Here is a 22,705-nt window from a genome sequence, read left to right on the forward strand (position 1 = left end):
TGGGAAGGTAGCCTTGAGCACTGGCACCTTTCAGGGCAGGGAAGTCAGCACAGGTGGGTGGAAGCATAAAAGGCAACAGAGGGTAAAATGTAGTTAACTTTATTCTCCTTAAACCACAAAATAGAGTCTTTGGTTGTACAAACATCACTAGTTACAGTCTCGCCACGAGATCCCGGCTACGGGGGCAGTTAGTCAGAAGCCGGAGCTCCTGAGGGGTCTCTTTAAAATGCTAACACCAAGGCTAAAAGACTTGGGGTAAGGGAGGTGATGAAGCTGGCAGGCTCCCCACCCTAAGTCTGGGGAGGAACCTGGCCCTAGGAGGGCACAGGGCCCAGGCCCCGGCGTCCTGGCCGCACGGCCCGACGGCTACTGCACAGCGCCATGTCTTCAGGGCCCACAGAGCCAGGCGAGGGCCTGCCGAGGAGCACCAGGGCCACTTCTCCGTCTTCGTCCTGTGGGCCTGGCAGAGAGGGTGGAAAAGCCGTGAACCAAAGGTAGCCAGAACTCTGGGTGCCTGGGCCCTCACCCCAGACAGCTGTCAACTCACCAGGACTGGGAGATGGTTCCAAAGACCTAAGCTCTTCCACGAAATCTGGTGACTGGTGGGGAGACAGGACGGTCAGGGCAGGTCCCGGGCCTGCCTGAACTGAACGCATGCAGGCTTGGCTGTCTGAGGCCCACAGAGCCTGGGGCAGGGTCAGAGCAGACAGCCGGCCGAGACCAAGGTGGGTGGGGAGGCCCCACACGCAGGAAACAGCAGGAAACACACAGAAAGGAATGAAGGAGGGAGGCAGGTGACAGGCAGGAGGGAGCAGGAGCATGCAGACAGGCCAGGGGGCCTCGGGTACCTGGATGTCATAGACAGGTCTGGAAGAAGGCAGGGCTGCGAAGGCCCTGTAGTCAAACTTCTTTCCAGACAGGGGCTTGAAAGGACAGCATGAGGGGAAAGGCAGAGAGAGCAAGGGAGGTGAGGCTGGAGGGGAGTCTAGAGCCCTGCAGCGTCAGACAGACCCCGGGGCCTGTGGAAGGCCCTAGATTAGGATCCTTACCAAGCGTCCAGGGGAGGCGCTGGTCTGGAGGCTGAAGTCTGGGGGAACAGGAAGAGAGTGTTGGGAGAGGTGCTCATGGCAGGCGGGGCCCTGGGCTGGCCCATGAAAACACACACCTTCTAACGGAGTGGGAGATGGAGTGGGTGCGGGTGAGGGAGCCTCAGCCAGCCGCTCCAGGGGTCCTCGCTTGCCACGGCCTTCCTGGGACTTGCTGAGGACCATCTGTGCACGGAGGGCATCCTGCTCTAGAGACTTCATCCTGCGGACCCAGACAGTGAATGCTGCTCAGGGGACCTGATGTGCAGTGGGTAGGGTCTGGTGGTGGTGGTGGTGGTGGGGGTGTGCTCACCTGGCTGCCCTCCACAGTGCCCGCTTCTCTGCCTCTAGAGCCCGGCGTTCTGCAGGAGACAGGGCTCGCTCTGGGACAGGAAGCTCAGGGCTCTGCATGCGCAGCCGCTCCTGATGGCGCCGCTCAGCCTTAGCTGTCCTCACGGGGACACTGCCTCCCAGGGGTGGGGGTGAGGATGGGCTGGGGCTGGGGAAGGACAGGATGCGTGGTGGGAAACGGCATGCGGCAGACAGGCAGGGAGTGGGGCTCAGCCTCCCCCGCTCACCTTCCTGCATGGCCTGGCACCGCCCAGGGCTGCTCAGTCTCCTGCTGATCATCTGGGGACTCCCTGTCTGAGGCCAGCCCCATGTCAGGCCCTGAGGTTACCGCCTCTTCCCGGAGCATCTGTGCCCTCTTCTGCTGCAGCTTGCGGGCTGTGGGCAGGCACACATGTCAGACGAGGGAGGCCAGGTCATCTTCCCACCCAGACCTCTCCTCACGTCCAGGCTCCTCACCTTCCTCCTCCTGCATCTTCCGCAAGTCATCAGCACCCACCAGGGACACACGCTTCGGGGGACCCTCTGCCTGCGGCACCCGTACCTCCAACTCGAAGTACTTTTGCCGTTCACGGAAGGACAGCTGCTCTGGGGAGGCTGCGGGACCAGGTGTTGGAGGCTAGAGGGGGAGCAGGCCCTCAGACTTGGCTGGTGCTTCTCTCGGGGGCACTCACCTCGGGCACCCACCCTACAGAGCATGCAGTAGCAGCAGCAGGGCCTCACTGCACATACCTGGGTGGCACTGTCCTCAGGGGGGTGCACGCTGGGCACGGCCGCGAAGGCCCTATAGGCCTGCTTCACATTGGCTGGCAGCTCATCGGGGGAGGGCAGCTGGGGAAAAACCCCAAGGGAGGCTGGGCAGCTGTTCGTGCAGCCACTTCCAAAGAACCATCAGCTGGATCCTCCAACTGCCTCTGACCCACACCCACCATCCTGCTCCCCACCCTCACCCACTGTGGAACAGGACACTCACAGAACAGGGACCACCTCTGCCCCCGGGGGCCGGGGAGCCCCTTGGCCAGGCCTGAGCCATTGGCTGGATCACCCCCGGTTTTGTCTGCAAAGGGGAAGGGGGTGGTGACAGAGGAGAACAGGATCAGAGGTCCAGGAGTGGGAGGAGGGAGGGAGGGAGGGAGGGAGGAAGGGAGGGAGGGAGGGAGAGAGGGAGAGAGGGAGAGAGGGGGAGAGAGAGAGAGAGACAGACAGACAGACAGACAGAGAGAGAGAGAGACAGAGAGAGAGATGGAGACAAGGCAGGCTACAAGGGGACATTCATCCAGAAACCTGTCTTGGAGGGGTTGAGGCTAGGAGCTAGGCTGGGAATGACCCTGTGCCCACCCCTACCCCCACCCTGCAAGGCACTGCCAGGAAGGCTGGAGACCTGGCCCCTCCCTCTCCCTGCATCAGGAAAGGACTAGGAGGGACCCACAGACAAGAACGACTGTACAGAAAAGATCTCATGCTCAATGTTTGGAAGCCTTGAACTCCTCCAGCAAGCTGTCTGCCTTCACCAAGGCCAGCTTTAATCAGGAAGGTGTCCCTGGACAAAAACACATCACACAGCAGTACCCCAAGGGGACCCTGCATACCAGGACCCACCTGCACAGGTGCCCACAATGAGGCACTTGTGCCTGGGATGCTCACTTGCTGGCTGCCAGGGGAACAGGGGGCCTCAGTCATCTTCCCTCCAGTGGTCACAGATGGTCCCTTGAGGAAGAGGGTAGCAGTTGGGAACGAGGGTCAGCTGGCCTAGCAGTAACCCAGGGCAAGAACTGGTCCACGCATTTACCCTGGCAGCATAGGCACAGCCCTGTGACCTAACCTGACCACACACACAGCCCAGGGATGCCATCAGACAGGCTTGGATGACCGACCATGAGACCTCCATAAAGGGCTCTCCTTCCCCAAGGCTGGACACAGGTGGCCCTGGCCCTCAGCCTCTGCTCTCCCCAGGGTCTAGGTTGGACCGTCAGGTGCCTGCTGACAGCAGTAGATTACTACCAAGGGTGCAGCCCTAAAATCTACAAGGAAAGTTGGCAGTAGATGAACAGACTGAAACCAGATGGTTGGGACACAAAAAGCCTACTTACCACCAGTACCTGACCCGGGCTTCTTTCCCAATCATACATGAGTCAGAGAAGCATCCCAATCTATAACTGTCCCCCTTTCTCAAATTATGCTGGCTTTCTCTGTTAGGGCTGTTTGGAGTGGGGAGAGATACCCAAAAATCCAAACGCCCTTCCTGACCCCTCCCTGTTCCCCCACTGCTCAGCAATGTCCCGGCAAGCCCACCCCTTAAGCCCTCCCATTCTGGCAATGGTCTCCCATCATCTTCTGGGAGTGATAGTTTAAATACCTCTCGGAGAACAATGAGGACCGAATGTCCTTTCTTCCTGCTCCCAGGCCCACGACTGTCTCACAGGCCACACCCCTAGCTTAGGTCCCCGAGTGGCCACTCCCAGACCAGCTGTTGGTGCTGCACCTTCCACACCCACAAGGCCTCTTCCACAGGCTGCAGCTGCTTCAGCCCACCCCTCCATGGCAGCCATGTCCGTGAAACCCCACCAAGACGCCTGAGAGGAATGACAGCTGCCTCTTCCCAGCAGCCTGCCTGCAGCAGGGCTCTGCCCTCCCCAGCTAGCTGGGGGAGAGACTGGGCAAGGAAGAGGTCAGGGACTTCAAAGGGTCCCTTGGCACCTAGGAGAGGGGCTCACAGCAACAGCCACAAAGAAAGGTCAAAAGCTTGACAGACAAGGGCTGGCATGTAGGTCAGTGGTACGGTGCTTGGATACAGCATTCATGAGGCTCCATCCTGTATCCCCAGCACTGCCAAACAACAACAACAGCACCCCAAATGGTGCCTAGCTAGGAGGCAGAGCTCTAGCTCAGACCTACAAGCCCTGCCTGACCCAAGACAAAGCTCTCTGCATGGTGACCTTGGCTCTCAAGCTGGCAGCAGTGGCCCCCAGGGAAGGAGGAAGTTAAGACAAGGGGGACGACAGGCAGATCAGAAAAATGCAGCATGCACCACTCACTCTCTGCAAACTCCCCGCACTGGGCACAGCAGCCAGGACCCGGTAGTCCAGCTTCAGGGGCTCCAGATTCCGTCCCTGGAGGACAGAATGGACCACAGTGCTAAGAGAGGATCTATGTCCCAGGAAAGTGACTGCCCACCACTCCATTGCAATGTCCTGACAGGAGCGGCTACCCAGGACGCAGAGCTGGGCTGTGTGGGACTCACCAGAGTCTCTGCAGCCTCAGGCTCCCAGGGTAGGGTTTGACTGGTCAGCTCTTTCTCCTATAAGCAGAGCAGACATGGTCAAGAACCAGTAGCTCAGAGCCAGTCCCGGGCTTCCAGCCACTTTGATCCTGACCTTGCCTGGGCCTTCAGGACTCAGTTCCCGGTCAATGGATGAAATGCTTTCCAGGCTATTCCGGTGGCCAAGGCCTGCTGCAAATGGGTTGGCAATCACACCTGGAGACACCTGAAAGGAAAGGACTGGGCTGAGAGAAGAAACTTGCTGGCAAGGTCCCACTTCTGGGGCAGGCTGAGGACTGGACCAGGACCCCATATCCTGACAAGCTGGCCACCTGAGGTTCTGTGGACAACCTGCTGGTCCACCCATGACTCTTTGTGTACCTGTCCCCAGTCGTCCAGGGACAAAGAGCAGTTGTGGTCCTAGGTTCATGGGGTCACTGTGGGAGTAGGTCAAGTCTGTAACATGACAGGAATGTGAAGCAGCCATGCTCAGCCACAATGCTTGGCATGGGGATAAAACAAGCCGACTGTGGCCACTCTAGGGACAAAGGAGGAATGCTGATAAGATGGCACTGGGAAGAGAGTAGCCAAAGGCAATGACCTTGGAAGCACAGTAACACTCCAGATGGATAGGCTGCATTTAAAATGTGCAGTCTGGGTGCTGATTAAGGATTCAGAAATACTGTAAGGTGAAATTCAACTAGCTCTGGGACTGGAAGTCTGGGATGGAGTGTGTGTGTGTGAGTGTGTGTGAGTGTGTGTGAGTGTGTGTGTGTGTGTGTGTGTGTGTGTGTGTGCGCGCGCGCGCGCGCATGCATGCATGCGTGCATGCACGGTCCTGGGCAGGGAGAAGGCAGCTGAGAACACATGGCCTGGGCCTAAAATGTACTTAGAAGAAGGGTAAACATAGGTGATGGAAATGCGGCATCAGCTGCCTTCTGTCCACAAAGCACGAAGGACCAGCTCAGGCCTCTACCACCAGAGGAATACAGAGGAGGTGATAGCAGAATGGAAGACAGATAACAGTCTCATGGTTGCCATCAGGGTTCCTACTCTGTGCACAGTGTGGCCTCAGACACAGCCCAGCTGTGTAATGCTGATCCAGAGCACGGGAACAACGAGAGACAGAGAGAACACACAGGGAGCAGCCGCTCACATGGGGAAGATGAACTGGAGGTCAAGAGTGTCAAGCAGGAACAGGGGACAACGAAGAGCAGAAAGTGAATTCACGAAGGTGCAGTGATCACAAACACCAACCAAATGAGTAGCTAAACACACAGAGCAAAGATCACTAGAAGTAAGAACGCTGGGTAAAAGCAATCACAATGGCAGACCAATCTGTCTCCTGCAGACTCTGACAACACTACTAAATCCAACATAAACAAGGTGCCTACCTTCTTCACTTCTGGAATAATTTAGTCAAAAAGGCCCTGGGGAGGCCCAAGAGAGGCAGGCTCAGCGGGGTGGGAAGGACTGTCATACACAGGGACTGAGCAGAAAGTACAAACAGCAAGGCTGAGAAGCCTGGTTTCCCACGTCAGAAAAGGCCACTGAGTAACAAGGGCTGACCTGTGGTGTTGATTGGAAAGATGGACAATGCCATGAAGTGACCCGGGCTTCCTATGGCTCCAGAAATAACCAGACAGCAACTATCCACACACAGCCCTTATCTCTGATCATGATACCCCAAGAGCAATGCACTAGACCTTGGCTTCTACACATCACTGTTCACCAAAAGAAATCAGTACAGCTGGGCAGGAAAGTGTGGGACGAGTCCAGAAGTCAGGAAGTGCTTAGAGTAGATGGGTGGCATCAAAATGACCCAGGCCAGCCTGAAGTCCCTTCCATGAGACAATATTGGAGCAATTTGATCATTAAAATAGCCATGGCTGGGGCTGAAGAGACAGATGGCTCAGCAGTAAGAGCAATTGCAGAGGACCTGGGTTCGGTTCCCACCATCCACATGGCAGCTCACACCTGTCCAAAATTCTAGTTCTAGGAGAATCCCATGCCTTCTCATTTCCACGGGCTCCTGCATGCACACGGCAAACATTCAGGTAAGCAAAAATGTTCATACACATAAAATAATAACTCTTAAACAAGACAGAACTGACTAATACACACTAGCGCCCATGGAAAGAGTCTGCACTGGTGATGGGTAAGGAGATGGGAACAAGATGCCAGCAGGAGAGAGCCGGTCCTCAGGGCACATGCTCAGGGACAAGTCAAGGATGAGGACTCACGCCGGCACCAACCCAGGCGGACTCAAGTGAAGAGGACAGGAGGGTCAGGTAGTCTTCAAGGTAGTTCTAGCTGGGGTGGGGGAGTGCTGAAGCAGTTGCTACTGCATGGGCATCACTGCTGCACCAAGTCCCACAACTGCAAGTCAAGCCCCATCTGGATGGGAAAGATGGGCCGGTGTGATCAAGAGGATGAACTCGACCTACAGGGGAACTAGAGATGCGACAGAAAATATCCTCTTGACACCAAACACAAAGACTAAGCGCTTCCTCTGAGACCACAACGACTCAGGCCCCCTCGGGTGGGGGTGAAGTGGAGCTGCTGAGTCGACCCGTGGCACCCTTTCTAGGACCCACTAGCTGCTGTAGGGAGAAACTGAGAAGTCCACAGCTGCGGGTCTGACAATAAGCAAGAGCCTAGATCGACGGAAACACCAGTCTTCAGCACAGGGCACCCCCGACCCCACTACACCCAAAAGCCCGAGGGGGGCAGAAAGGTGCAGGTCAAAGCCACTCAATAGCGGGCAAACTGATCCCACAGGTCAAACAAGCCCAGATGACTCAAGTGGGCAGTGTGAGGAAAGTGAGGTGCTGGGTCAGCAAGATGGCTTGTGGGGAGAAGGGCAATTGCTGCCAAGACTGATGACCTGAGTTCAATCCCCAGGGCTGACATGGGAAAGAGAACCAACTCCCACAAGTTGTTCTGACTTCCATACACGTATCAAGGCACACACAGAAATAAGTGCAATAAGTTTTTCTTTTTAAAGTGGACTGTGAGTGAAGATATATGTATGCTCTTCCATGCCTAGAGGGTTCAGAATGGGCAATCTTGTGGGGACAAAAGCCACCAGTGCCAGGTCCTCAGCTTTTCTATGAGAAGTCAAGAATCATACATTATAGTGAAGAGTCCTGATATGTAAAGAATGGTTCTTTTCTCCCAAGCATGCTGCTAGAGCCTCTGGGACCAGGCCAGTCCCACTGAGCATATATGTAAGGCCCCTTCAGGAAACCCGATGTCCACTAGAGAGGGCTGTTTTTACAATTACAAGCAGAGGTAGCTCCCGCCTTTTGAAAATGTTCTTAAAGAAACTACAACAAACAGTTGCTAAAGTTTGGTACAAGGCAAGGCCCCTGGCCACCACCATCAGTGGCCCAAAGCTTTGTCTGAAAACAGACAAAGAGGGAAGCCCTAGGAAGAGGCCCAGCATCACTGTGATGGCTGTGAGCCGCAGGGCTTCTGCCAGGAGACACCGCGAAGCCAGCCAACAGGGGTCCCTGGCACCAACAGGAAGAGAGAGCGAGCCAGGAAGAGGCTCAAGAAAATCCCACAAAATGATCCCAGAGTCCCAGCCAGTTCTGTGATGGAACCTGGCATATCTGTTCAGAAGAGAAGACACAGCAGACGAAACTTCAAAAGAACAAAAAAAATGGAAGGGTGGTGTAACTGAGCAGCAGCAGAACACACTATAAAGTGACTGCCTCTGCACAGGGTGGCACTGTCCTGGCAAGCTTCACAGAACACCGTGACCAAGTCCAGAAACAGGTCCTAGAGTGCACAGGACCTACCACACAGCCAAATCCTGCTCCCCTCAGCAGTGAGAAGCAAGGGCTTTTCACAAACCACTGTGGTATTGTCAAAATCAAAGTATGTTGGGCAGGGGTGGCATGTCTTTAATCCCAGCATTTAGGAGGCAGAGGCGGGCGGATCTCTGAGTTCAAAGCCAGCCTGGTCTACAAAGCAAGTTCTAGGACAGCCAAGGGTGTTACACAGAGAAACCCTATCTTGAAACAAAACAAAACAACCAAACCACACACACAGTCCTACAGGAGAAGCCTTAATTCATAAATTTGCAAATTTTGGAAATCAAAGGATCCCACCCTAAAAGGGAAACAAGATGGGTGCTGGAGCACACAGATGTAACTCTAACCTCAGAGGGCGGGGAAGAGGGCAGGGGAGAGGGCAGGGGACTGCCAACCTCGGCTACACAGTGAGACTTGTTTCAAACAAACAAACTTTGGAGCCAGAAGCATCAAGAAAGAAAAAGTCCCAGTGGAAGAAGGACAACAGCTTTGTGCTGAGAAGCTCACAAGGGGGTCCCAGGGCTAGGGCCAGAGTTCAGTGGAGCCCTCCCTAGCACGGGCAAGGTCCCCCTCCTAGGGTGTGGGAGCAGAAAGTCGACTATGCGAAGGCATCTCGATGAGACAAGGACTGAGAAGGGGCATCAAAGCAGACAGCTGCTGTGGGCAGGAAAGGACTCTCAAAGGCTCCTGGTCAGCTGCCCACTGCCCAGACCTTCTCACTAGCTCGGCTAACAGAAACCTGCTTTGCTCCCCAGACAGGATACAGATGGAGATCCAGCCAAGACAGGTTTTGGCAGGACCAAGCACGTGCAGATACACAGCTGCTTCCCTACACTCCTGAGCCACCCAGGTACTTCAAGGACAGCCTGGGCCACTACAGCGGGGAGCAAATGCACAGCCAAGGGAACCCAGGACCACGCCAGCCCTGGAGCACTGACATTCCGGCTCTTTCCAGAGGCTTCATTCTGAACCAAAAGATTCAAGTGTGCACGAAGCAACACTTTCCAACACACGTGCTGATGTGCATAAACAAAAGGCAGCGGTGGCGGGGCTTCTCTGGTACTAGATCACCCAGGGAGAAGTCACACAAAAAAACTGGCCCAGGACACAGGACTCCCCTGGGGAGAAGCAGGACAGGGGCCAACCTTAAGCCAGGGAGTAGCAGCTCACACAGGCTGCAGCCCAATACCCATCTAGACACAAAGACAAGGCTAACTTGTTTCCCATCCAGTGACCTTCGCCAGCTAGTCTGGGACAAGAGGCAGGGTCTGTGGCCAGAGGGTATCTTTCTGTCAGCATCTGACCGGAAGTCACTAATTCAAAAATCCACTGCCAAAGGAGACCAACCTAGGATGGCTGCCTGTCCCTAGTGATGAAGGAGTAAAAGCCATGGCTCCCGGGAGTACAGCCACCAGCACCTTGGAGACCCGCCTGGCTAGTGAGGATGTCCAGGAGCAGCAGACAGCCAGTGCACATAAAGGTTCCTTGAACACTCACTTGGACTACAGGGAAAGAAGCTGAGGGTCCTAAGGAGAGCAGGTAGAAGCAGGACAATGAGGAAGGAAGCATGAACCCCAAGAGGAGCAACGAGGCTAGCGGGAGACCTGCCCAGGGTGCCTGCCTCTTGGGCTTCAGCCTCGTTCTGATGCCGGAGAGTCTTGCTCTACTCCAGGAAGCAAGAGAGCAGAAGAGGATCTATCTTGGGCCCATGCCCTGGCTCTGCCCTGTGGTATAGCAAAAGAAACCAGGAGCCAGAGGGTGGGAGTCAGCTCGGCCAAGGGCCTGTCAGAGAGACATCCTAAGGGCCAGCAGAGCCAGGAAGCTGCCTTCCTGCTTTGGGGGGAGGTACAGGGAGACTCTGAGCAGGGCTCCTTGTCCTCTCTGTCCTGCCAGCTGCCACATGCCCTCAAGTGCTGCCTTCCCAGAGCCCTGCTACAGCTCTTCTCTCAGCTTCTTGTCACTCAGCTGCGGACTCCCCTACCTCTACACTGCCTGCCCACCCAGACCCCAGCCCCCAGACAGTAGTGACAGGGTTCAGCAAAGGGCCTGCAAAACCCAGTCCCTCCACCCCACACACGGATGGCTCATAACTGCCAAGCACTTTCCGACCCAAGCACAGACACCAGACTGCCAGACTCTAAAGGGCAGTGCCAGGACAGCACCTGGTCCCCAGGGTAGGCCACTAACCTCCAGGGCTGCCGTGGTGGTGGTGCTGGTGTCAAAGCCGTCACAGACAAGCACGGTGAGGGTGTCACCCACGCTGCGCAGCAGCTGCACAGCCTCAGCATGTGTGAGGCCCAGCAGGCTCTGCTGGTTCACTTCCAGCAGCCGCAGCCCCACACGCAGCCGCCCATCACGCCCGGCAGCCCCTGTAGGGCTCACCTGGAGGGAGAACAGTGTGAGATCGCCGCCAGGCACCTGCCTATCTGTGGCCCCGGGAAGGAAGAGCCCTCACCTTGGAGATGAAGATGCCCTCATCTGTGGGGTCACAGGGGTTCCCTGCATGGCCCTTGGCGCCTCCTCGGATGCTGATGCCCAGCTTCTCCCCAGGAGCCTTCTGAATGCAGAGTTCCCGCATGCCTGGAGGTGGTGGGTCCCTCCGCACAAGCAGACACAGCTCCAGGCAGGGCCTGAGAAGGGCACTGACTGCCTCTTGATGTGTAGCCTCCCGAACATCCTGCCCATTTACTGCTAGGATGCGGTCCCCAACCCGAAGGCCACAGCGAGCAGCTAGGCCCCGAGGAAGCACCTATAGGGAAGGACAACATCAGCAGACCAGGGGCACTGATGGCTGCCCAGACTGGCTGGGGTGGGCGCTTCCTGCACAAGCTGCCTGCCAGGCCTACTTACCTTGGAGATGAATACGCCAGGATCCTGGACACCAAATGGGTGGCTGGAGTGATCAGAACCTCCTACGATGCTAAGCCCCAGAGGACCGCCAGCTCTGGGCAGGCAGATTTCCTGAGGACACAGGGCGGGCCTCAGTCAGAACAGGGCAAGGGTGAAAGGAGCTGACTCCACAAGTGCAAGGAGGATGGATGGACCCAGGCGGCCCATCTGCCTGTGGGGCAGGCTGCTACCCTATTATGCACACAGCCTGACATCTCCACATCCTCACCGACCACAGCAAGGAGCAGAGCAGGCTCCTGGCAGATTATGCTAGGGCAGAGGGGAAACATCATGGAGGCTGCCTGGAGAACCTCAGTTTCTCGGGCACGCGCAGGAAGGACATGTGCTGCTTTCTGCCTAGTGTGGCTACAACTTATGCCTAGCGGATCCTGGGCAGGCTTTTCCTCTACACCGGGAGCTGAGTGGATGCTGAGCAGGACAAGGGCAGATGTCTCACCTCCACAGGGTATGGTCCTTCCAAGGCAGTGGCCAACAGGCTAGGGGACAGCCTAGGGAGCAGAGGTTCCCCGGGGACGGCAGTGGTCATGGCAGCAGCAACAGTAGCAGCAGGGGTTGGGGAGGAATGTGGTGGGGGGCTAGGTGGGTAAGTCCCTCCAGTCTCTCTCTCCAGAAGCAGGGAGATGGTAGGGGAAGCAGCAGTCAGCAGGGAGACAGCATGGTCATGCCTTGCCTCAGTCATGTCCACTCCATTGATCTGCAGGGACACACTCAGGTCAGAGAGGGTAAGCAAGACAAATAAAAGACACTAACCAGGACATACCTGGCCCCACTCACCGAGAGGACCCGGTCTCCGACCTGTAGAGTGCCTGCCCGGTGGGCAGCCCCTCCCTCTGCAATGCGGGATATGAAGATGCCCTGCAGGGACAGAGAAGCCACACTGAAGCCACTCTATTAGAGACCTAACATGCCTCCGTTCATCAGGGACAGACCCCCTCCCCTCTAGACCACTGCCTCACCCCATCACCAGCCCGGTAAGGTGTGGAGCCTTTTCCACCAGCAATGCTGAAGCCCAGCCCCTTTTCACTGCGCACAAGACAGGCAGCATGGCGCTGGCGGAGGGGTACAGGAGTCTCAGGCGGAAGCAGGGGCAAGCGCAGGCCGCCTCCCCGCCGCTCCCGGGGACTATAGTCATCCTCAGGGCGCAGGGGGGTGATGGTGACTGCGTTTTCAGGTTCCACCATTCTTTCCCTCCACACTCGCATCTGCACAGCAGCACCTGCTCCTCGAAGTGCTTCCACAGCCTCGTGGTGCTCTGCATCCTGTAAGGCCACACCATTCACCTGTGGGCAGCAGAGGACAAAGCCGCAGCACAAATCAGCATTCAGGCACAGCCATCCTGACAGCACAGCCATCCTGACAGCACAGCCATCCTGACAGCACAGCCATCCTGACAGCATGCTTGTGCTCTTGTTTTTCTTCTTCAAGACAGCGTTTCTCTGTGTAACAGTTCTGGCTGCCCTGGAACTCACTCTGTAGCCCAGGCTGGCCTTGAACTCAGAGATCCGCCTGCCTCTGCCTCCCGAGTGCTGGGATTAAAGGCGTGCGCCACCGCCGCCCAGCACTTATGCTCTTTTTGTCTTTGTGCTAGCGATGAGGCACGGGCAGATGCCTGTGGCCATTCTACACCAGTGCGCTCACTCAGAAACTGTCATCTGCTTAGCAGAGAACATGCAAGGCTATTAGGTTGCCAACTCCACATGCTTCAAGGCAGAGCTGGAAGTGGAGCTGAGCAGGAAAGCATGAGGGACATCAGCACCCACCTTCTCCCCAAGCCCTCTTGTTCTAGAACCCCAGAACCTTCTCTCTCACTCATCCTTGTCCCCCCAGGAAGAGCAAAGCTTTCCTCTGAGTTCTCCAATGGCCAAGTATCCAGGCAGAAACTTCCAGGGTTTCCACACAAGATTCCCACCAGTATTGCAGAGGTCTGACCCTGCCGGGCTACTTCTGATTTGCCTGGTGCCTCTTGTCTAGGCCGAGGGCAGCTTCTTTGTTTTTACACTCATGCCCTTGTAGTACTAGAGATTAAACCCAAAATGTTATAATAATACGTGGTAGGCTAGTGATCTACCACTAAGCTACATCCCAGACCCGGATGGAGAGGAAGCTTGGCACGGAGGGCTTCTAAGCCTACTGTTGAAGGTCTCAATAACTTTACCCAGGTATCTTTGGACCCTGGGCTTCTGGATGGGAAGACTACTTCCTGATGGGAATAGCCAAGTAGCCTAATAATCAGGACTATCTGGACCTGGAAGGGCATAGCTGTCCCTTGCTGCGAGTCGAGGAGGTCACACTTACCTCAAGGAGCTTGTCACCCACTCGGACTCCAGCACGGGCTGCAGGGCCCTCTTCAGACACTCGAGAGATAAAAATGCCCTAGAAGACAAGTGGGGACTGGTCCACAAGAGCACCAGCAGAGGCAAGCCCCGCCTCATGGCTGTAAAAGGTGCAGAGCCAGACAGTCTGGCCTGCTTCTGCAGAGGATGCAAAGACCCCACATGCACCCTGGAGAACAGCAGTCCTCGAGGTCAGAGGGGCTGCACTCAGCTACTGGGAGGGCTCTAGCACAAGAAGCGAGAATACACAAGTCAACCTCGAAAGAGACTTTGACCCCAGAGCTGGCATGAGAAAATGGGGAAGGAAAACCTGTCTGCAAAGGGAAAAACTCAGCTGCCCTGTAAGCTGTTCTCAGACTCCAAACATCCTGCCTGACCACCCGAGTGGATGTGACCACTGACACCCCTGACAGAGTGACCGGTGTGGGCAAGAGGGAGCTCATGGAGATGGGGGCCTGGTATTACCGACAAGGCAGCTCTTACCTCATCATCTCCTTTGTAGGGGGTGGAGCCTTTGCCCCCTGCAATACTGATGCCCAGGCCCCCCGTCTGCCGCACGATGGTGAGCGTCAACTGCAAACAGAGTGGACGTGGATATCTGAGAAGACCTGGGAAGCCCAGGAGCTTGCAGCAGCAAGACAGGTTGGTTGGCTGCTGACAACCCCCTACAACTCATCCCTGGGGAGCTGTGCCGACGAGGGTAGTAAAGAGAAGCGGGGAGGTGCCTACGATCCCAGGGCAGGCACAACCTCTGTGAGCTAGCCCACGCAGTGCAGAGCTAGCTGTCCTCCAGAAAGGGAAGCCTGGCCTTGCTTCTATCCGTAAGGACACCTGAAGGCTCTCAGTAGGATATAAAAAATGGCCCAGTACCTCCACTCATCCCCTACAAGGCAGGCTGCCCCAGTGTGGAGACATGCTTGCCCAGCCAGGGGAGCAGGAGGCCCTGGGGAAGTGGAGCCAGAACCCCAGTCCTGTGGCAGCTGTCAGGAACTCTTCTGGGAGAAGGTCTGAGTTTGAGCCATGGAGGTGGGGAGAAGTGAGAGCCCGCAGCCCAGGAAGCAAAAGTCAGCAGGAGCCCCGGGCCCAGAGCAAAGAGCAGCAGTGAGCAGTACAGACCTCTTCCTCCTCAATGCGAGCAGGCTCTATCAGCAGGTTATTGGCCTGGTCAAACGACACCCCCTGTTAGGACAGGAGCAGCGAGGCATGCAGGTTAGCCACCGCTGGGAACTGCCACCACCTTACCCAGCCCTCACCACAAGTAGGCAGGACAGAAGGAAGATCTCATCAAGCTCCTGTGATCCGAGTCAGCCCCTTCCCACCTGGATCCCCCGTCTGTAGATCATGAGCAACTCTGCAGACCACTTCTATGGCGTGGCTCGGCTGGCTAGGGTGAAGGCTCCAGGGGGGCAGGTCTATTCCTGGTTGTCCCTGACTGACCCCCACACTGCCCCGGATATCATGTATCATCAGCCCACACTCTCAGGGTAGGAGCAGTACGGGGCAAAGGGCTGGACGTTTGGTAGCTAGGGCTTTCTCTGGCCTCGAGGAGTCTCCAGTAAGTGGGAAGGTCCTTTCTGAGGCATCAAAATCAAACATGACGATAAAGAAGAGATGCCACCGCTCTATAGATTTGCCTGGATCCCACAAGGCCCTGACAAGGCATAAGAGCTTCCACCAGATCCACAGGATGGGCCACAGGCCAGCGGCAAGGCCTCAAAGCTGGTCACTTCCTGAGGCAGGAAGGATCCTGGGAGAGCCAGCAGCTCCTGAGGAAGACCTTGTCCAAGATTCCTGAACACACAGGACACACAGGGGCCCTCAGCTTCCAAGCGCCCTGGCCTCCTACCCCACCAGGCAGGCCCAGGGAGCTGCTAAGCACTTGAAATAAGATCAACGGCAGGCAGGGAACCCTGGGACTCAGTGATGGGGACATGTGACAACAATGCCCATTACAGCACATTCAGTCCTCTTCTCCTGAGGACCAAGGGGTCAGGAGACCAGGGCCTGACCTGATTAGGGCTGTCAGATTAGGGCCGGATGTTCTCCATGCTGTCACCTGCCAGGGTTCAAAGCAGCCCACTGAGCCAGCGGAGCCTGGGTCAGACTGGGACAGGAATGACACACACCTTGACAGAGGGGGCAGAAGCCACGGCCTCTTCTTTGTCCTCTTCTTCTTCTTCCTCCGTGGTGGCTTCCCCTTCTTCTTCAACCCTGTTCTCCTCCTCCTCCTCTTCTTCCTCCTGGGCTCGAGGAGCCCAAGGTGTGTGGGGGCCATTGTGCCAACCTCCAGCGGGGCCCTGCCTGTCTGTCTGCACGCCCTGCAGCAGGGCTACAACAGCTTCGGGCTGAGGGAGCTTGGAGATCTTGAAGTGCTTCTTGTAGTGGGGTGTGTCTTTGCGGATGAGCCTCTGCCGGCCGCTGGGCAGTGTCCAGGGAGCCTCGGGCTGGCCCTCTTCGCTCTCACCATCTTCCCTGGGCATCAGTGTGTCCTCGGCGAAGTGCACTGTGGGCTAAGTGGTAGGAAGATGAGGGTGGCACCCTGGCCCTAGCTCGCTCCTGCCAGGGCCCAGCTCTGGGGCTGACTGGTTAAGCCCTGCAGGTAACAGCCGGAAGCTGCCCAGGTCCCTGGTGTGAATGTAGAAGTGCACAGGAAATCCAGCTGTGGAGACCGGAGGACACTGCTCCTTCCAGATGGAGACTTGGGAACATGTGAGACCAAGCAGGTGGAAGCATACACTGGGGCCGGGAAAAGGAGGACACCCACCGTCTAGGGAAAGCACGGACGTGCGGAATCTGGCTGCACTGAACTTGGCTGAGAAGTGAACTTCAACCTGCCCTGGAGCCCTCACGACCACCGCCTATCCCACATCTGGCACTAACTCTGCCAGAGGAAGCCCTTCACCATTCCACCGACGCCTGGCACGGCCCCAACCACACATCCCGCTCAGGAAGACGTATAGGATGTGAGAAGCATCGACCCTAGAAAGGCTGCCTTCTGGCCTACAGGCTGCCTTCCCGTCTGCCCTTACCTCATCATAGTCCTCCTCTGTGTCTTCCTCCTGTCCAGGTATGGCCTCTTGCTGGCTTAGCCCTTGTTCCTCAGCCAGCAGGATCTCAGGCTGGCCTTCGGAGACTGTGCTTGCTGATGGGCCAGAGCCTCCACTCAAGCCAGACTCGGCACTCAGCCTCTTCTCCTGAGGAGGAGTGGGGTCAGGCTGCAGGGAAGTTTGTCCCCCAGAGGTACACCCAGGTGGCCGGTTCCTGCTGCCCTGGTCATAATACCCCAGCCGGCTTACTTCCTGCAATCACTCCCTGTCCGCTTCCAGAGTCATGCAAGGTCACGGTTCTGTGGCCAGACCTTAGCGAGGCCTTCTCCCGGATTCGGGAAGACAAGCACAGGAGGTCCCAGGAGGCCATCAGTCTGAAGTGAGCCCTCCTACTGCTATCGAAATTGGGAAGTAGCCACGCACGGCCAGTACATGCCCCGTCTGCCTAACCGCTGGACCCAGTTACCCAGACTCATCCCGCAGCCCTGAAGCTTAATAAGCAAGTGACCTGGCCTGCTCTAGCACCAAACTCCTTCCCAGGGACAGCCGAGGGATGGAAAACAGAGCTCTCCTTCAGCCTGACCCCTGGCCAACCTCATCCCGAGACACCAAGGCATGCCTAGCACTCAGACCTGGGAAACTCCAACCCTGGCTCTGCCCCTCATTCTGACTCCACAGGTAGGCACTACATAAGACCCATCCTGCACCCAGCTGCTGCCCAGCCCAAGCCCCAGGTGCTGCCTGACTATGTGGCCCCAGTCCAATTCACCAGCCCTATCTCCGGGCCCCTCCCCATGGAGCCTCTGCCCTCAGGGCTCACTGTCAGGATGGATGACATCTAGGGCTCCCAATCTCTTCACGCCTACCTCCTCTGAAGGTGAGGGTGGGCTGGGATCAGGTTTACAGATGAAGGCCTCGTTCCGGCGCTCTTCAATGCCCCTCTTCATCACCTTGAGCTCACTGGGGTGAGGTGTGGCCCTACGCTGTAGGCCCTGCCATGGGGACAGGGATGAGGAACAGAGGCCGGGAAGGGGTCAGGCAGGGGTGGGATAGAAGCGTACCGCCCAGAGTCCCCACCCCTCCATACCCGCTTCTCGGCTGCAGCTTCCTCAGCATCCTCGTCACCTTCAAGCGTCTCCACGAACTGGATGACGCTGACACGGCTCTGAGGGGCATCACTACAGCTCCCTGAGGGACTGCTCTGCTGTTCGGGGTCTTCTGTGGAAGGCATGCGTCAGGGACTCACGCTGGTCTCTCTGCCTCAGCCACCCAAAACTCAAGACCCATCCATCAGCAACCTACCGAGGCTTGGCAAGGGCTGCTGGGGCAGCAGGTAGCAGGTCAGCACCTTTTCGCCAGTCTGGGCATCGTCCTCAGTCTGGAAGCGGAGCATGGGCTGCGCCTGGTTCTCCGCCAGCCACAGTGCCTTGAGGTTGAGGTGAGTGAGCGCGAACGGCAAACTCCGCAGCCTGGAGGCCAGGCAGGCATGGTCAGCACAGACAGAGGACGCAGCCTGGTCCCCAGGGGCCACACAGACACTCACCGGTTCCCAGCTACATCAAGCACATGCAGCTCAGCTGTGTGGGCAAGCTCAGGGGGAAGGACAGCCAGGCGATTGTCTCTCAAAGAGAGGACACTGAGGGCTGCACAGCCTCCAATCTCAGGTGGCAGCACCTCAAGATGATTCCGGTCCACATTAAGGTTAGTCAGTTTGGTCAGCTTGCCCAGAGAGCGGGGTAAGGCCTGGCCGGGAAAAGGAAGGGTCTGAGGCTGACAGAAACCCCCTGGGGCAGGAGGAAAGAGAGAGGCTTTGGGAAAGGAAAGGTCTCCCTTGAGGTAAGCTGACTAGTTCCCCAGGGTTCCCCAAGTCCTCAGGAACTACGGCTGGACATGGACCCAGTTTGCACAGTTTTTGTTTTGTTTTGTTTACCCTCAAGGACACCAAACGCCCTGCCAAGCCACGAAAGACCCCAGACTGTCTTCTCTAGCCCTTTCCTATAACCACTTAGCTCAGTCTACCCAGGCTATGGACCTGTGACCCCCACCATCCAAGGTGCCTAGCACTCAGAGCTGCTCTTTCATTTCCAGGGCACTGTCTTCTCTCACTACTGTGATTCTGGGTACTCCACACACAGGAACATTCCACACTACCCACACGCCAGTCTGACTTTCAGCCCGAGGCTACCATCACAGCAGACATCTCTAGCTTGGGCGCTACAGCTTCCCCCCCCCTGGTTACAATGGGGCACACACACTGAAGGGCAGTCTTCCTTTTGTCCACTCTACCCTGGCCTTCCTCCCAGTCCTCCCCGACACTGCACGGTGTCTGGAGAAGCACAGCCTGAGTGCTTTAACTGGCAGGGTTATAGGGTCCCCGAAGTCCTAGGCCATCTCATTTGCCAGTGAGCTCTTTCTCCTGACCAAGGGTGCCCTAGCAAGCACTTCCCTTGGGATCAGCCACCACCAGCACATGCCACTGCCACGAGGTACTTGTGTCCCTGCTACATATTAGCACTGACTGCACTCAGCACACCCTAAAGGGCTTGGTGACTCAGGGCTGCCCTACCGTCAACAGGTTCTCTGTGAGGATCAGCTCAGAGAGGTTCTCACAGTCCCCAATGGCCTCAGTCACCTCGCACAGCCGGTTCTGGTCTACCTTCAGGATTGACAGCTGCTTCAGCTGACCTGGCATCAAGGAGACACGGTGACTAGATTGAGTCAAGTCAAGGGTACTTGAGTATGTGGTTCCTCAGAATGGCCATAGCCTGGTCCCACATTCCGGGTGGTAGCTCTCTGAGAACTCCAAGATTCCCTATGCTTATTCCCCAAGGCTCTTTCCACCCACTGACCCTTGTAAACCCATACTCTTGACTCCGGTCACCATAAGTGATGCTGACCCTTGGGTATTAATTGGACAGTGGGGTATCCAACCCTGGCCTTATCTTAACCTTCCCTCACTGGACACCTCTAGCCTGGGTAAAGTCAGGTCCTAACCCAAGACACGGTTTGACACCTCATAAGGCCAATGATGAGAGTGAACAGTCCCCAGGGCCCTCTGGGCAGGCACACTGACCGATGCCCTCTGGCAGCCGCTGAAGCAGGTTCTGGGAAAGCAGCAGATCCGTGAGCAGTGCCAGCCCACCCAACTCCACAGGCAGCTCTTCCAGCCGGTTCTCTGACACATCCAGGCATACCAGTCGCCGCAGATTCCCTAGCTCCTGAGGACAGGCAAGAGGTCAAAGGGCAGCATGTGTGTGTGTGTGTGGGGGGGGGTAAAGCCAGCCCCACCCTCACTTACCGGAGGCAGTGCCGACAACTGGTTTCGGTCCAGCCACAACTCCCTTAGGTTAGGCAGAGCCCCCAGAGTGTCAGGCTACAAGAAAGGACAGAGACAGGAGAAACCAGTGTGACCTCCTCCGGCAGCTACCCCGCCTGTCCTTCCCCAGGCAGCCCTCACTCTACCAGCACTTCCAGATCATTGCCTCCCAGATCCAGCTGTTCTAGCTTGACCAGGAAAGACAGGGACCTGCAGAAGAAAAAGGCTTGATGTCCAAGCCCCAACACAGATAGCTCTACCACAGTCTAGGTGGAGGCCCCAAACTTACGCAGGGAGAGATTTAAGCAGGTTCTCCCGGAGTTCCAGGGTCACCAAGTTGGCCAGGCTGAAAGAGACCAAGGACCAAGGCTGAGGAAGAAAGGGCCAAGACGCGTGCTCCCTGCACTCAGACCCACTCACCAAGGGGATCACTCACTTGCCCACATCTCCAGGCAGCGCCTGCAGGGACACATCGTTTAGGGCCAGGTGAGCCAGGCTGCGCAGCTGTGTGAAGCCATCCGGAAGCCTAGGGAAAGGAAGCAGCAGACCTTAGATCCCCCAGAAGGGTTATGGAACCCTCCACGGCCCAAAGCCAACCCCACTATGGACGACATTTACCTGGACAGGGGGTTCCCACTGAAGTCGGCAATCTCCAGAGCCTTACAGAACTTTATGCTCTCGGGGATCTCAGGAATGTCTACGTGTGGAGAGGGGCTTGCATGAGGATGCTATAGGCTCAGATCCCAGGAGCCCCCCCCCTCCACCCTACTTCCACACAGCCAGAGGACCACCCCCGCCTGCCTGCCCACCATTCCGGGACACATCCAGCTCCACGAGCTGCATGAAGTTAGCCACTTCAGGAGGCAGCCGCTGGATCTCGTTGTCACTGAGGCCCAGCTTTCGCAAGTTCAATAGCCGGAAGAAAGGCTGTGGGTAGCAGAAGATGTGATCAGTGAACATCTACAGCCAAAGCTCTAAGGGTAGTGAGGCGTTTCTAGACCAGGAGGATCACAGCCACAGGTCCCTGGACCTCTGTGTGTCCCAGGTCACACACGGTTCTGGCAGTCTAGCCATGACACCTGGTGTGCTAGAAACCAGGCAGAGAAACATGCACAACATACCCCTGTCCACTTGAGGTGTGGTGGTCTCCCTTGTGGTATCTGCCATAAGCACCACTACTGTTCTGCTTCCCAGATAACATGTCCCAGCTGAAATATCATCAGCTCCTGACTAGACAGGTCCTGCCCTCTGCCCTATGGGCCACTCTTAGGATTCTACCCACTCCCCAAACTGCTTCTTCCACCACAGATAAACCCTTCAGGCACCCCAGCAACGAGCAGCAAGAGCTGGACAAAGACCGTCCAGAGAACTGTAGTAAGAATACCAGAGAGAAACACAGGTACAAAATTTCAGGATCCACACATAGATACTATAAAGATCCGTGAAGAACAGAGCTGGCACAAACAGACCTGGACTGGGGTCACAACCCGTGCCACCCAGCCCTCAAGAATATCAGACCACTCGGCCCCCCATCTCAGAAAAGTAAATCTTTCACAACCTGCTTCCTCTGGTCTTTCTGGAGTGGCCTCAGAACAACAAAACCAAAAACAAACCGACAGGAAGGAACACTGGCAGTCAGAGGTGGGCCCTCCGCTGAGAGATGACAGAATAGATCTGACACTATCCTCTGAGGAGGATCCCACTCAGCTTCGAACCCAAGGGAAAAAAGGAGCCGAACGCGGTGCACGAAAACCAGGCCCTACCTCTAAAGCAGCCCAGCAAGCTGTTGCTAGCCAAGGTCGACCTCGCACCCTGGTCCCATCCACCTCCTGTGCTCTCACGGGTTTCTCTGTTGGCTCCCCTTTTAGGCTCAGTATCCACCCGGTCCCCAGACAGGCTGCCACCAGGTGCCAACACAAGCGACTGGGGGAGGGTGGGGCTGGCTGGGGCGGGGCTCTGGCCAGTAGGAACCAGCAGGGCCGGCTGGAGGTTGCGGTGCCGACCGAGCCCGGGCAGCGCCTGCTGAGGTCTCGCTCTAGCCGGCCGCCCCAGAAGTCACACACTGCCCAGAAAACTGAGCGCGGGACTGCGGGCGGGGCAGCAGGTGCTGCGGCGGCCGCTCACCTTAGGTAGCTCGCGCAGCTGGTTGGCATCGAGCAACAGCTCCTCGAGGCTGCGGCTGTAGCGGTAGATCTCCTCCGGCACAGCCTGCAGCGAGCAGTGCCTCTTATCCACCGACTCCACGTGCCGGTTGCAACGCCAGAGCGGGATGCACTTGAGCATGATGCGGGCGGGCAGTGAGCGCGGGCTCGGGAGGCGCACGGCGGGCTCGGGCCGGGGGGCGGGGCTCGGCCCGCATGAGCGCCGGGCGCGGGCGGAGCGGCACGGCCCGCGCGGGGGTGGGGCGGGCCGCCGGGACCCGGACTGCGGCCGGGGTCGGCACTAGGCTCGGCCCGCGTTCAATACGAGCTATAGTCTCGGGCGGCGGCGCCCAGTTGGCGGCGCGGCCTGACCCGGCAGCGCTTTCTCAGGTGCTGGGGGCGCGGCGGCGGCTCCGCATCCCGCCCGGCCTGCTCACCTAGCAGC

The 22,705-nt window shown here is 57.2% G+C and overlaps 1 protein-coding gene across 32 annotated transcripts; it reads right to left on the reverse strand.

Annotated features, from left to right (window-relative positions):
- Window positions 1-83: 83 nt before the first annotated feature.
- On the reverse strand, window positions 84-22,555 carry Scrib (scribble planar cell polarity protein). Of its 32 annotated transcripts, none has more exons than XM_042265131.2 (38): window positions 22,244-22,555; window positions 20,929-21,046; window positions 20,738-20,816; window positions 20,556-20,645; window positions 20,409-20,465; window positions 20,266-20,329; window positions 20,102-20,176; window positions 19,877-20,021; window positions 19,370-19,488; window positions 18,347-18,546; window positions 18,106-18,272; window positions 17,891-18,021; window positions 17,670-17,795; window positions 16,786-16,950; window positions 15,883-16,266; window positions 14,873-14,935; window positions 14,240-14,329; window positions 13,719-13,796; window positions 12,380-12,703; window positions 12,198-12,278; window positions 11,860-12,117; window positions 11,364-11,474; window positions 10,969-11,262; window positions 10,701-10,895; window positions 4,808-4,918; window positions 4,675-4,731; window positions 4,469-4,543; window positions 3,033-3,140; window positions 2,407-2,490; window positions 2,166-2,264; window positions 1,893-2,052; window positions 1,664-1,811; window positions 1,399-1,584; window positions 1,166-1,308; window positions 1,050-1,087; window positions 849-923; window positions 548-599; window positions 84-460 (listed from the first exon to the last, which is right to left on the reverse strand). In XM_042265131.2, the coding sequence occupies exons 1-38, from the start codon at window positions 22,400-22,402 to the stop codon at window positions 315-317; spliced, it is 5,055 nt and encodes a 1,684-aa protein (XP_042121065.1). In that variant the 5' UTR covers window positions 22,403-22,555; the 3' UTR covers window positions 84-314. The 32 variants fall into 32 exon arrangements, with proteins under 32 accessions (XP_042121065.1, XP_042121066.1, XP_006989369.1 ...); XM_042265132.2 differs by having other exon boundaries at window positions 17,891-18,018; window positions 22,244-22,529; XM_006989307.3 differs by having other exon boundaries at window positions 3,078-3,140; window positions 22,244-22,529.
- Between the last annotated feature and the right edge of the window lie 150 nt (window positions 22,556-22,705).

Source organism: Peromyscus maniculatus, chromosome 20 (assembly GCF_049852395.1).
Source record: "Peromyscus maniculatus bairdii isolate BWxNUB_F1_BW_parent chromosome 20, HU_Pman_BW_mat_3.1, whole genome shotgun sequence".
NCBI classification, from domain to species: Eukaryota; Metazoa; Chordata; class Mammalia; order Rodentia; family Cricetidae; genus Peromyscus; species Peromyscus maniculatus.

Excerpts from the sequence above, each read along its gene's own strand:
- Scrib (XM_042265131.2), bottom strand. The coding sequence starts at position 22,402 with ATGCTCAAGTGCATCCCGCTCTGGCGTTGCAACCGGCACGTGGAGTCG. Across the intron at positions 18,547-19,369 it reads TCACAGAGAACCTGTTGACG|GCCTTACCCCGCTCTCTGGG; the intron begins GTAGGGCAGCCC and ends TTTCCCGGCCAG. Across the intron at positions 600-848 it reads GACCTGTCTATGACATCCAG|TCACCAGATTTCGTGGAAGA; the intron begins GTACCCGAGGCC and ends TCTCCCCACCAG.